At 52.0% G+C, this 15,000-nt stretch overlaps 1 protein-coding gene across 14 annotated transcripts in view; it reads left to right on the forward strand.

The window, feature by feature from the left end:
* The window catches only part of LOC143290385 (uncharacterized), a 119,762-nt gene that overhangs the window by 15,492 nt on the left and 89,270 nt on the right, over positions 1 to 15,000 (forward strand). For 13 of the 14 annotated variants that reach the window (XR_013056381.1, XR_013056379.1, XR_013056383.1 and 10 more), the window contains exon 2: positions 1 to 3,853. This exon is cut by the window's left edge and continues 271 nt beyond it. Coding sequence is in view for 4 of the 14 variants with exons in the window: in XM_076599776.1 (XP_076455891.1) it covers positions 883 to 3,853 (2,971 nt within the window). In the remaining 10 variants the exon portion in view is untranslated. The remainder of the gene's footprint in view (positions 3,854 to 15,000) is intronic. The other variant, XM_076599777.1, reaches the window with a different exon arrangement.

Raw genomic sequence — 15,000 nt, forward strand, 5'->3', positions numbered from 1 at the left:
TTGGGGGAACAAGAAGAAATGGTTGCTGTGAGCGTCAGCTGAGGTGTGTGATGTGTGGCTTGTTGGTGATGGAAAGGGACGGCGTCAGGAACGGACGTGGTTATCGGTCCTGATTTCAGTGGAGCTGGATTGACTTTTCTCCTCTCCAGTGGATTTGTGTGATAGAAGAAACCCAACAGTATTGCATGGACACTGTGATATGACCGGTGATAGACTTGTTAAAGCTTTTTGATCGTTTGTTTTGGGTTTGTTTTTTTGTTTTTTTTCAACAACGGACAACGATGATTAACCAAGTTGTTGGCTGACTGGGGATTGTTATAACTGATGGTACGCCGCCCAGCTGAAGTGTGAAGTCCGAGGTAAGGACGTGTGCCAGGTGTTGTTGACATATATCCACCTTACCCACGGTGACTGGGGTGAGGGGGACTGTGAACAGTGCGCGAGGAACTCTGCTGAGCTGTTGTTGGCGAGACGGCGTGCCGGGCCTCCTCTGACAGGGAGCTTGCAGCCATTTGAACACAATGCTCGTGAACAGCTTGCTGGATACAGGACTTGTGAACATTTGGATGCAACAGTTGTGAAAAGAGAGAGCAGCTCTTGTTTTGAAGCTACGCCTTTTGAAAGAGGCTCTGACAGAATCGGTACCCACTGTTCGGGGAAGGAACAGCAGCCAGATACAAGGACCCAGGATCGCATGTGAGGGACAGCAACAACAAAATATATTATCATCAAAAGAACCAAACATAAATTAAAAATACTAAAAGACTTCACCCTCCACACCCACAGTACCTTGTGATCACCGTTCGGTGTGTGTGGTGGAGAGAGGGAGGGGGGAGGGCATGAGGACGGGGGAGGGCCGGGGGCAGACAGCAGCATCACGAGATGGGCAACAAGCACGGCGGCCCCCACCCCCACCCCCACGACAAAGACCTGGCCACCACGCCAGACTCCCGGGGCCGGAGCTGGTCCTTCCACGGCCTCAAGTCCCGCAGTAAGGGCAACGCCGCCGCCGCTGCCGCCGCCGCCACCTCCTCCTCCAGTCGGGTAGGGTCGTTCCGGGGCCGGAGCTCCTCGCTGTCCGACGCCACCGCCAAGGGAGGAGAAGGTGGGAAGGGGAAGGCCATCCCTGTCCCCAACGGCAAAGACCCGGTGAAAAAAGGGCTACTCCTCCTCAACCGCCCCCCTCCCCCTCCCCCAGCCTCCACCGCGCCCACCTGGGGGGATGGTGATGGTAGGGGCGGGGAGGGAGCGGGGGCGGAGGACCTGCTGGCCACACGAGCTCGCGTGGCGGCCCGCCTGAAGCTGAGGAGGAGCGGTGAGGAGAGGGCGTGGGGAGAGGATGGGGCCGGGGTGGGGGCGGGGGCAGAGAGAGCGGCCAGGCGGCCCGGGGGGATGAGCGGCAGCAGAAGCAGCAGCCAGCTGTTGACGGCGGGGGGTGGCGGTCGTCGTCACGGTTACTCCCCTCCTCCTCCCCACGCCCGCACCACCCCCACCACGCCCGTCGCCTCCTCCCCCGCCCACCGCCCCTACCACCAGCACCACCACCCTCACCAGCACCCCTACTACCACCACCACCGGTCTCCGAGGGACGACAGCCCCCCTCCCTTCCCTCACGCCCCCCTAGCCCTGTCCTCCTCCTGCCCCACCTCATCGCCCTTCCTCCACCTCCAGCACCTTTCCCCCGCGCCCTCTGGTGACGGTTACCTGCTGCAGCCCTCCCCCTCCCCCCACCATCACCCCCACCCCCACCTCCTGCTGCCCCAGGGCGCTGAAGGTCCCATGACGACGGACTCTGGCTACAGCACCACCGTCAGTGGCTGCGGGGTCGACTCCAGCGTGGTAGCTGCACGGGGAAGGGCGGGTAAGCGGTACCACGGCGACAGCGCCACGGGGGAAGAAGACCCCTCTCATCCTCCTGCTTCACACCACCTCCTCGCCCAGCCACGCCCCTTCGCCAGCAGCATGTCGGCGGACGAGCTGCGTCACGTGTCTGAGGCGCTGTACGGCGGCGACAGGGTGCTGCTGGAGCTGGTGAGGCGGCGCGGGCGGGCCAGCCTGAACCGGGACCTGTCGCTGTCACAGACCAGCATGGTGCTCAGCCTGGCCGCGGAGAGCGTGCAGCTAGACCGCCACTACCAACAGCAGCAGCAACAACAACTACAACAACAACAGTATCAACAACAACACCACTACTACCACCAGCAACAACAACAACAACAACAACAGACCCAGATGACGGACCCCGTGCATTTTTCTGCCTCCTTTCACAGTCTGGACGTGGAGGAGGAAGAGGAGGGGGCTGACTGGGGGGCTTCTTCCTCTAACAGTCGTCATCACGACATCCATCACCACCAGCAGCACCACCACCATCCCCACCCCCACCCTGCCCCCCATCAGTCGGGCCCCCAGAAGGAGGAGGGAGGGGGAGAGGACTCCCCTCAGCACTGTCCCTGCTGCCGTCAGTTCCGGCCCCGCTCCAACTCCTCCACCCTGGCGGAGCTCAACTCGCGTGCCCGGGCACGCATCGCCATGGGCACGGCGGGCGCGCGCATGCGCCAGAGCTACGCCAGCCCCTTCCGGGAGAGCTACGGGTCGGCGGCGGGAGGAGGAGGAGGAGGAGGCGACAACAACCCCCACCTCAACCACGGCCTGCCCCCTCCCCTCCCCCTCCTCCTCCCCCTCCCCCTCCCTCCCCAGCAGAGCGAGGAGGTGACCTACGCTCAGAAGCTGTTGGTGACCCGGGCCCTCAAGACCTCCAGCCCTTCGGCCCTCGACTCGCACGGCGGCAGTGAGGGGGGAGGGGTGGGTCCTTCAGGGCTGGGGGGGAGAGGCCAGGGAGGAGGGGGAGGGACGGAGCTGAAGAGATTCCCCTCCTCACCGTCCCCTCCCACCACGTCCCAGCACCACCAGTACTCCGGCGGCGGGGTGGGGGGGATGGGCGGCCCGTCGTCCCGACAGTTCGTGCGACCTCTGCCCTTACCGTTACCCGACATCCACGAGCATGCCCCCCTCTCCTCCAGCCTGCCCACCACCACCACCACCTCCCCCTCGCCCCCTCCCCCTCCCGCCCCGCTCCCACCGGAGGGAGTTTATCTTCCTCACCGCCACGGGCCCGCCATGACTGACAGCAGCGGTGACGGTGAAGGGGGAGTGTGGGTGAGGAGCAGAGGGGTGGAGGTGGAGTACACGGAGGACGTGGGGGTGTACTACTGGGGAGTGGAGGAGGAGGAGGGGGACGAGGAGGAGGGACCTCTCCAGCGACGGCGCAGCTCCAGTTTCACGGGGTTCAGCGGCAGCCGCGGACTGGCGGCCGGCAGTGGTGGCGGTGCTCGGGGCTTGCTGCACGTCCCCGGCTTTCCCACGTCGTCGTCGTCGTCGTCTTTTCTCGCCGTTGGAGGTGCTGCTGCTCCTGTTGCTTCTGATTCGTCGTCCGACCACTACTACCAGCACCACCCGGCTTCCCAAGACACGGCCTTTGGTCGTCGTCGGAGCAACAGTTTAGTGTGTGTGCGTGGAGGGGCTGCAGGTGCTGGTCGAGGTGGTGGTGGTGGTGGTGGAGGTGGGCTGATGGCGCGGGCGGTGGGGGCCCGGGGGGTGTACAGCCACCACCACCCACCCCCCTCCCTCTCCCTGTCCCCCACTCCCGGGGGCCGACCTCTGAGGCCCTGGGACCGTGCCTGGAGCTACAGCGTGACGTCACTGGGGGGTGGGGGGAACCAGGCCCTAGAGGGGGCGTCCTTCCCCTCCCCCTCCCCGTCCCCCTCCCACTCCCGCTCCCCCTCCCTGAGCCAGAGCCAGAGGGACGTGAGCAGAAAGGACCCGGCTGGACTGACTCCACCTCACAGCTACCCAGGTGAGACGCGGGGTGGGCAGAGTGGATAAAGAGGAGGTAGGGGAAGGAGAGGGAGGGGGAGAGAGAAAGATGGACAGACAGAGAGAGACAGTTCGTATTTCTTCATCGTTTTGGATTGGGGGTTTTGGGAGGGCAGGGGTACGTTTCGAGGTATTTTCCCTTGGCCGCGTCTGTGTCTGTGTCTGTGTGTATCTCATTGTGTGTCTGCAGGTGTGTTCATAATCTCTCTGTCTCTCTCTCTCTCTCTATATATATATATATATATATATAATGTGTATATATATTGTGTGTGTGTGTGTGTGTGTGTTTATAATGTGTCATGTGTGTAGTCATAATGTAAGAGAGAGGCAGAGGGCTTTAGGATGATTAATTCTTGTCGACCATCGTCCCTCGTTGTGTGGGTGTTGCAGCGTTTTTTAAAATCGGACTGTTAAAACAAGAGACAGAGAGAGGAAGATATACAGATGGATGAGACAGAGAGAGGAAGAGGGGGGGGCGATACATACAGAGAGGAAGAGAGGGGGAGGGAGAATTAAATGGGGGGAAAGTGAAGCATGCCTAAAAATTATTCCTGACTCATCAGTTGTGCACAAGGTGACTCGGTGCTGTGAAGTGTGCTGTTTCACTGTTTTGCTCCTGGCTGACTGCCAGGGTCCCTGACTGCCCGTCCCCACACTGACACACACAGTGCACACCGACATGCACATTCACGTCCTCATGCACATACATGCATGCATACATACATACATTGTTATACACGCGCCCATCACACGCATACATACACACACACGCGCGCGCACACACACACACACACACACACACACACAGAGCATAGATTGATCATAATATGAAAGAACAAATCATCGGAGGGAAGTGTGGGGTGGGGGTGGTTGTGGATCTTCGTCAAAAATCAAAATGTATGTAAACGCGAAACAGAAGAACGAACACACGCGGGCACAAACACACACACACACACACACACACACACACACACACACACACACACACACAGAGCGACGCTGTCACTCACCACGCATATTTTCCCCCCAACTATGTAAATGTTCACTTACCGCATTCCAACGCTGCCGTTTGTTTTCGGTATGGCATAACTACGGCTTTGACAAATGTTTTTCCTTATCTGTATATCTCTCTCACTTTCACACACACTGTCTCTCTCTCTTTCTTTCTATCTCTCTTTCTCTCTCCCTCCCTCCCTTCCTCCTCCATAACCCCCTGCACCCTCCTGTCTGTATCATGTATCGTTTGAAAACAAATCTTGCTGCCATTATTATGCGCGTAGTGCTTTACATTTAACATACTCAAAAAAATATTCTTTAACAGTAACGATAATCATTGTAGTTATAACACAGCAATGCTGCCAGTGTGTTCTACTACTGCGCGATATGCTTATAGTACAGGTATTTTTTATGATGATGTATGTGCACATGTGTACGGAAGATCTGAACACTGCTATACGTATATTATGTATATATTTACTTTTAATCAGAACACTTCTATGCATACTTTTTTTTAATGAAAGAGCACACACACACACACACACACACACACACACACACACACACACACACACACACACATGAGCGCGCGCGCGCGCATGCATGTGCCAACATACACCCGAGCACGCAAGATTCGTAACGTAAAAAGAAGTTTGAATTCAGCGCTTTCTAAAAACCTCCTCCTATTTCTCCTCCTCCTCGCCCTCAGTGCTGCTGAGCGTGTTTATCAAAACAAGGGACGAGGCAACAGGGGGTGGGGAAACCTTTCTCCCGCGTGTAGCAGCTGGCTGTCAAATTGTACAAGCTGAAAGAGCGCACGTGCGCTTGATGGATGAACACTGCGTGTGTGAATTTAATGTGGTGCGTGCTTTATTTTTTATTATTTTATTATTTTCAATGTGGGTGCTGAAACACACACTCACAATGACAGACGCACAGACAGACACACAGACAGAGCTCAGACAAAGAAAGCTGAGGGTAACATAGCACATTATAATATGCACAGACACTTCCGCTGTGCACTCTCACGTTGATGAATACACGTGACTCGCTGCCTTCGCCTGGATGATTAACTGTAGTGGGCGCTGTTTTCTGACAATCTGTTTCACACACACACACACACACACACACACACACACACACGCACGCACGCACGCTCACACACACACACACACACACACACACACACACACACACACACACACAGCGTGACTGGCAGAGGTGGAAAAGAAAGAAGACATGGAATGATATCAACAATGTATTATATTACATTGTATTCCATTGTAGTGTATCGGTTTATCTCACAACAGATTCCTTTGAAATTCGGGCTTCTCTCCCGCCACCCATATTTTTTTCTGTCAGCAAGTGTTCTTGTTTTACTGACGAAGTGGTTCTTTGGTTTTTATTTTATTTTATTTTATTAATTAATACTGAATATTTCCAGCGGCAACCATAAGCTGCCATAGGTTGTTTTGCTGCGCTAAGTGCATTCTGCACGCGGGACCTGTTTTCTGTCTCCGAATGACAAACACCCAGACCACCACTCAAGGCCAAGTGGAGGGAGGGAGGGAGGGGAGGTGAAAATCCCGGACCTTGAATGGAACTTGAACTCATGGACAGTCGCTTCCTTGTCGGACACGTTACAACTAGGTCACCGCTCCACCTCCCGGTGTGACGTCATTGTGTGACCTCATTGTGCATGCAGCCTGGTAATTTGTACAGTGTGCGATCCATTGTAATTAGTACTGGCAACCTTCCCTTTCACTTCTTGTCGTAATCGACCACCGCTCTCACCCCTCTCCTCTCTCTCTCTCTCTCTCTCTCTCTCTCTCTCTCTCTCTCTGTCTCCCCTCTCTGTCTCTCTGTCTCCCTCTCTTTTGTCTCCTTGTGAATGTCTATGAGCACAAGCGCGTGTGTATGTGTATGTGTGTCTGTGTGGTTGTGTACATTTAAACATGTGTGTACGACAAATGAGGGAAAATCCCCCCCGCCCCTGGCTTGGGAAAGAGATAGAGAAGGGGGTGAGAGAGGGGGGGGGGGGGAGAGGAGAAGCTGACATTTGTTGGTGGAGGAAAGTGTGAGAAGAGAGGTGTGTGTGGGAGAGGGGGGGAGGCAAGGGAGGGGGGGGGCTGAGAGAAGGGAGGGAGGAAGGGCGGAGAGAGGGAGAGTTGGAGTTAGAGAGTTCACATGTCAGGATGTACGTATTGCCGCCCAAAGGACGACCTGGATGTCACAGGGGTTGAACCTCACAGAATGTCACTGGCCTCACTGGCTGCATTCAGTCTGGCCTTGGGTACTCTGGCTGTCCTCATATATGCTGTATGTATATATACAGACAGGCAGACAGACAGTCAATTTCTACAATCAAACCATTTGAAGCAAACAGGCCACCGATTGAGAGGACAATTGAGGTCGCGCCATGCACTTGTTCTGCATAAATGATTATTGTAAAAGTGTTTGTGTGTGTGAGTGTGAGAGAGAGAGAGAGAGAGAGAGAGTGTGTGTGTGTCTGGATAGTGAAGAAGAACGATGACTGTCGTGCCGGAAACGAATGCTGCTGTGTGCCCGTGAAATGTCATTGGACCTCGAACTGAGGTGGGAGAGGGAGGGAGGGAGGGAGGGAGAGGAGGGGAGTGGGATGGGAAAGGAAGGGAATGAGGTGTGTTGGGGGGTAGGGATGGGGGGGGGGGGGGGGGGCTTCTGACACCATCCCTGTTGCTTTCAAAATGGAAAGGACTCGGGGCATGATCATGGAGCGGGTCATTGGGACGTTCCACAAAATTGTGGATCCAACGCGTGAAAAGAGTGAAAACCCTGTTAAGTTATGTGTGGGACCCACAGTCTGACGCTTGAATCATCTGCTATGGAGAAAAGTTCTTTCTCTTGTGTATGTGTGAGAGAGAGAGAGAGTGTGTGTGTGTGTATGTGTGTGAGAGGGAGAGAGAGAGAGTGTGTGTGAGAGTGAGTGTGTGAGTGTGCGTGTGTGTGTGAGAGAATGTGTATGTGTGTGAGTGAGTGTGTGTGAGAGAGAGAGAGTGAGTGTGTTTGTGCGTGTGTGTGTGGCAACAATGAAGAGTTGATAAGACTGTGCAGCGTTAGAGTGACACTGTGAATGGAGGTTGAGGTCCCCTTGAACTATGGTAAGTGTCCCTGGGACTCTCTACATGCTTAACTTATCAAAAGTCCCGATTTAGAGGCAGAGACAGAGGCAGATACAGAGAGAGACAGAGAGAGAACTGACTGATTCAACAGAAGTTTTCTTTAATGGTCGGATCCTGTTTCTAGATTAGAAAGTTGTTGCCGCGTTACGAGGCAAAGAGACAGGAGAAAAACCCAAAGCCAGACAGACAGACAGACAGACAGACCAGCGTCAGACTTCACCTGTGCACAGTGTGGGAGTGACTCACTGTCACTCCGTGCTACTGGCCTGTCCAGCCACACCCGACACTGTTTCAGTCACCACCCAGAGTGCATCTCCATTGTATTCCGACACTGACGGATGTCGAATCATATTGTTGTCGCTGCTGCTGTTTGCAGAGATCCGAGAGTTTGTTCTGTTGTTTAGGTCAGTCAGTCTGGTCTGGGATGTGTGTGTGTGGGGGGGGGGGGGGAGGGGGGGGTATCGTGTTGTATAACGGGATGGGGTGAGGGAGGGGGATGGGGGTGCCTTGCGTGATCGACATCATCATCATCATCGTCTTCATCGTCCACCAGTGATGTTCGTGGATTCAGATGAACACAAAACTGTCCCTTGTAACAGTGAGGGATTAATTAAGTGGTATGGTGTATTGTATTTTATCGTACGTGCAATTGGTTTTTGTGTGTATACCGCGGTTGGCTTTCGTTAAACGATGAGGAATTGCAGTGATTATACAGTCCACGATCGGTCTTGCCTGTGCTTAGACACCTGTACGTAGTTTGTTTGTTTCTTGTGTGATTGCCATCTTCCACAGGTACACACTAAGAGACACACGCGCACGCACACACACACACGTACACACACACACGCGCACGCACACACACGCACACACACACACGCACGCGCGCGCACACACACACACACACACACACACAGAGTTCTTTGTAGCTCTTCGTTTTCCACTACTCACTATAGTCATCCCACCACCTCTTCTCATGTACTAACTAAGCGCGTTGGGTTACGCTGCTGGTCAGGCATCTGCTTGGCAGATGTGGTGTAGCGTATATGGATTTGTCCGAACGCAGTGACGCCTCCTTGAGCTACTGAAACTGAAACTTCTCATGTACCCTACACGTCATCTCCTATGCGCACATACGTTTTTTGTTGTGTTTTTTTTTCTTTTTCTTTTTTGTTTTTTGGTGTTTTTTTTGTACCCGTCTAATATCACTAAACAGTGGAAAAACTTTTAAACTAAACATACACTCACACACACACACACACACACACACACACACACACACACACACATTGACGCACACGTGCTTCCCGGCAGTAAAGCTCTTCACCGCTCAGTTAGTAGTTAACCACAATAAACCTCGTCGTAAAACTTTCCACTGGCGTTTTTTCCCTGCCTCTTTTGCCTTTCTGTCGTCAGAAATGTTATGTTTTTAAGAGAGAGAGACAGAGACAGAGAGACGGAGAGGGAGACGGGAGGAAGGGATAAATGGGGTTGGAGAAATGGCTTAGCCCCATGGTTGCTGCTACACGTCAGCGAAGGCTTTCACCTCACTGAGATAACATTGAGGATAGATGTCAGCATGTCATTCCTCAGTCTTTACCGGGACTGCATTTGTTGGGACTGCGTTACTTTCGGTCAACAGCAAAGTCAGTGACTTCACGCAACAGTGCACAACACAGTCGTGAATTGCAGTTTCGATCGATGCCACACTGATCTGGTTTGGGTAAGGTTCAGTGGAGAAAGGGTTAAGTAAGAGGCACAACAGGGCAGGCTGCTTGCCGTGGAATGTAAGAGTGGGGGCCTGCCTGTCAGCTTCACTCAGGAATGTCATTCATTGTGGGTTTGACTCCTCCTCCCTCCACTTAACCCTAACCCCCAAACCCCCCTATACCTTGCGTCGCGCGCCATCTTATTATATATGTCTTCCGCCTGTCACCTTATATATGACCCAGTTCACTCATCTCTCTCTCTCCCCAACCCTCACCCCCACCTGCTCTCCCCCGACCCCTATCACGTCCCCCCCAGGCCCCCTCCGTCCCTCGGCTCACATTCCATCTTTTCTGCATGCGTGTGCTGCCACTTTTCGTATAAATGTATTGGATATATGTAGATATAGATTGACATAGATACATACATACGTATACATGTATACATACGTACATACATATTATTTTGCGGTCACGGTTTTCGAATCACCATGACTGTGGTCTGTACCGATGTGTTTGTGTATTTCTCTCTCTCTCTCTCTCTCTCTCTCTCTCTCTCTCTCTCTCTCTTTGTGCATCTGTGTGCTCGCGCGCATGTGTGCGTCTGTGTCTATGTGTGTGCGTGCGTGCGTGCCTGTGTGTGGTTTTGTGCATGTGTGTGTTTTCATGCGCGCGTGCGCTCCCAAGAGCAGAGGGATTTCCTATCTTCCTCCTCCACTGTCCCCACTTCTGCGTCTGGAGAGAGAGAGAGGGGGGGGGGAACTCAGAACTCAGAACTCAAAACGTTTTTATTCAAGGATTAAGATTTTAGGCATTGCCTATTCTTCCAATCTGTCCTTGCTAATCTACATCTATTACAAATAGCACACACATAAAGGAAAAGGTTTTCATGCAGAACTGTATACATAATGAAGAAAAAAAAACCCGGCCCTCCACACACACCCACATCCGTGCACACACATGCATACACACACTGACGCTCGCGTGCGAGCGCACACACATACATACACACACACGCGCGCACACACACTGACAGCACCCCCTCACTCCCCCCATACACTAAGATGAGAGAAAGAGAGAGAGAGAGAGAGAGAGAAGGAGACAGAGAGAGAGAGTAAATATTTATAATATATGTGTATATATCTAGAAGGATGATAGAGGAATGGGGTCAGAAAGGATGTCTATGAGATAAGACGATCTTTGCGGACACTGCAGTGTGCCGACAGACCTGTTAGGAACAGACAGACACACAGAGATACGGCAACACACTGGTCTTTCAGTCTGGAACACACACACACACACACACACACACACACACACACACAGGGAAAACACAGACATGGGGACACATAGAGATACGCGGTTTTACACACAGACACACGGACGCTAAATAATATTTGATCCCTGACGGTTTCAAAAAGACTTTGACAAACGATGAAAAATCTTTTTACTCTTGATTCGCCGGTCGTCACACACTGCTGCAGATCGTGAATGACGACATTTCAGAATGCTCTCTCTCTCTGTCTCTGTCTCTGTCTCTCTCTCTTGTACTAGCCCCTTCAGTATAGGCCTTAATCTTCGTATTCGTATTTCCCTCTCCACCCCCACCCCCACCTCTTTCTAACCAGTAGAAACGTGTCTGTCGAGGAGACGAAAATGTGTGCATGTGCGCGCGCACACGCGCGTGTGCGTGTTGGGTGATAGGGGGTGGAATGCAGGGAGGTGAGTGCTGGTATTTTCAAGAGTGTCAACAACCTTTTTTTTTTTTTTTTTTTTTTACCCGAGAGAAGAATCTCATATCTTTTCCCCCGTCATGACAAAAAAATATGTTTATTTTTCAACATCGCACGTTGGTCTGTTGTATTGCCCTGAACCGTGAAGATTTACAGTCTTTATGACTGGGGCTGTGTGACAGGGCCTGTGTGTTTGGATTGAAACTGTGGAGTTAGGGGCAACCCTAGAGCAGTGTCTTCATCGGCCGTCCTTCAGGGTGGCCACACTGCAACAACAGTTTGTTTAATGGCCCGTCACACACACTTGTAGTCATCCAGTTCAAGTATTCAGTTCCACGTTTGAATGTTGTTGTCACTTGAGATGAACAGACTATACAGAAATAAACGAACATAAATGAATAAGTTGGGAGAGAAAAGGGAGGTTGTGTGGTGAGTTGGGGGAAACGGATAGACTGAGGATGGAATCAAAGATGAAGACAAGTACAGAAAGTTACCTGATGGACTTCTCAGAAGGAAAGGAAAATCGTTAGAGACTTCTTAAAAGGAAAGAAGAATCGTTAGTTTACCAAGGGAATAACCGATAAGGAATGTAACCAGTGAGGAACATCAACGTTCACAGGGACTGGAGATGACGCACGTTCGTGCTGGTAAGGCTTCGTTAACTCACAGTCAAGCGTGTCTCATGTTAATATTGATAGTAACGTTGCCTTACTTATTTGTTTATTCATTTGTTTCATTTCTTCATTTGCTGTTAAGGAGTTATTTGATATGTTTATGAAGGAGTTATTGATACAAATGGTAATATGGTTCATCAGCCGTACCGTTAATATTCATGTGCAACGTGTAAGTACAGTATAAACTTTAAGCTTGTTGATGCTCTTTTGCCTTTGTCTGCATCGTAATCATCTGTCCTGTTGAACAATCAAAGAGTACCTAAACCAAAATGATATGCTCAACTAACAGCTAAGGATCATTTGCGTACAAACACCATGCTCAGATACTACTAATCGGTAAATGTATCAAATTCAACACTTCATCAAAGCGAAAAAACAAAACATTGAATAACAATTTCAATTTGAAGGATACAGAGTTGTCTTCAACACGGCAGCCCGGTCAATGGGTTACTGTTTGGCTGCCTGTCGAGGCTTTCGCCACATCGCTGCAGAGTTGATTAGCATGTCAAATATGCAAAATCAAGTGGAAAAAAGTCCCATAAGCCTTTACGGTCATCTGGGCAGTGAATTCACATCCACTGTGTCCAGGGCTGGGCACAGGAAGGCGAGGCCCAATCCTCTCCTTCCATTCTTTCCTGCTCGTTTCAGCCTGAAGGAGTGAGGAGACTCGGAGTAAAGTGCCTTTCCCACGGACACAACACCATGCTGAAACGGGGTTCTCGAACTCCGATCACCAGTCAACACTGGATCACAAGTCCAACGCCTAACCGATTCAGCCGCGGTGCGTCTGTGCAGTATAGACTGAAAACATCAACAGCTTCCCACACATGACTCGTTTGTTTCAACCAGCTTTCTTCAGAAGACCGAAGCTTGTTTACTGGGCTGGGTTGCGTTTTACAAGCGATGTTAAATTAGCAGCGCTCAGTTTGCTTAGCGATAGAAATTATCCAGAGTCAGTGGAGGTTGGCGTGGACTTTGGGGGAGTTCTCTACTCAGCGAAACAAAGCACTGCTAAACAAGCCAGTGCTGTTTTAACTCACTCAGTACGGCCAGTCCTCTCTTCTCCTCTACACAGACCCCTCGGATGTCCAGTGGGTGTCTCAGTGACCCAACCTTTAGCTTCCGTCGTCAGAATTGTGGTATTCTTTGTCAACATTCACCTCTTCAGTACAAGAGCCTTCCGCTTGCAATATTTTGATGGTGGTAATTGGGGTGAAACGCTGTTAACGCTCTTTCGCCGTTCGTATGGAGAGAGTTAAGTCTGTATATATGTGTATATCGTGCCCCCCTGCACGATAAATGAGAACTTGACGACTCTGCCACAGTGGTAGGTGTGGGTGTTTTTGAACGGGGGAATTTGTGGCTGGGTGGAGGGAACATCGCTGAATGCCGTTAAAAAGAAACACGATTGGGATCAGGAATTCCAGGCCTTTGACAGTTATTTTCGCTCACTCGTTTCCGGTTACACTGGTGTTTGGCTCACAGGTCTGTGGGAACGTGAAAGAGGGAGTGTCTTTGTGTGTGTGTGTGTGTGTGTGTGTGTGTGTGTGTGTGTGTGAGAGAGGGAGAGAGAGTGTGTGTTTGTGTGTGTGTGTTGTCGTTGAACGGGAGAAGGAAGTGTCCTTTTTGTTGTTATTTTTCTGACTTTTCAGCACGGGGTTTGAATCTTGACGGGTGGGGACACAGCGACCTGGGTTTGTGGCTCACATTTCCTGTCGTGCGGTGCAACAAAAAACCGGATATAGGACTGTTGGTATACACGCACGCACGCACACACACACACACACACACACACACACACACACACACACACACACACACAAGCTGGCATACACACATGCATATACACTTGCAAGCACACATGTACATACGCATTCACCAGATCTCTTCGACACCCAGGGTGTGTGTGTGTGTTGTGTGTGTGTGTGCGTGCATGCGAGCGTGTGTGTGCATGCGAGTGTGTGTGTGTGTGTGTGTGTGTGTGTGTGTGTGTGTGTGTGTGTGATGACGCTGATTGACGTCTGTCATAACATTTTGGTGTATCCCCCCCAGGGAGGTACATAGGTCAGGAAGCCCCGTCTTGTCCTTTCTTGACCTGCACTGGTCACGCTATCGGGAGCGACACATTTCTATGGTCTTGGTCATCCCCACAGTGTCTGCAATAAACCCACTTAGATATATAAATATATATATGTACATCTGTGTTTATGAATAAACAGTAGCGTTCTTTGGTCAGTGCTCTGTAGGAGTTTATCTCCTCACCCACATCCCCACCCCCAACCCCGCCCCCCACCACGTCCATCCCACCCCCGACAGTCGGTCCATCCACTCGGCAGTGGAGGCTGTTTGTGTATCGTGTGGTGTGGACGGACGTCCGGTCAGTTGTTTTATGGTCTGCTCTTCTTCCCTGGGGCCCGGCTTGTTTATCGGATGTCGGCCAGACCTGTGTGCTGAGTGGGCTTTTTACGGCGGGGCGGGGTCTCCTCACGTGTGTGTGTGTGTGTGTGTGTGTGTGTGTGTGTGTGAGGAAGTTGGAAATGGAGGGGAGAGGAAGTAGGGGTGGGGGCATCTGGAATCAGAGCGTCAAGGTGTGCTGGAGGGTGGGTGGAGGTGGGGGGAGCTGGCGGAGAGTCAGTTGGTGGGGGGGGGGGGGGAATCATAAGGGGCGCGCATGAGATGTACAGTCCATAATTATGGCTCAGGGGGGGTGGGGAGGGGGGTCTGGGGGGGATATTGATGGGGGTAGGGGGTGTTGGAAGGTTGGTGCTTCTTCTTCACTTCCCCCTCACCACTCGTTCCACCCCCTACTCTCTCTTTCACGCGCGCGCGCGCACACACACACACACACACACACACACAC

The sequence above is a fragment of the Babylonia areolata genome, chromosome 15 (genome assembly GCF_041734735.1).
Source record: "Babylonia areolata isolate BAREFJ2019XMU chromosome 15, ASM4173473v1, whole genome shotgun sequence".
In the NCBI taxonomy this organism is placed as follows: domain Eukaryota; kingdom Metazoa; phylum Mollusca; class Gastropoda; order Neogastropoda; family Buccinidae; genus Babylonia; species Babylonia areolata.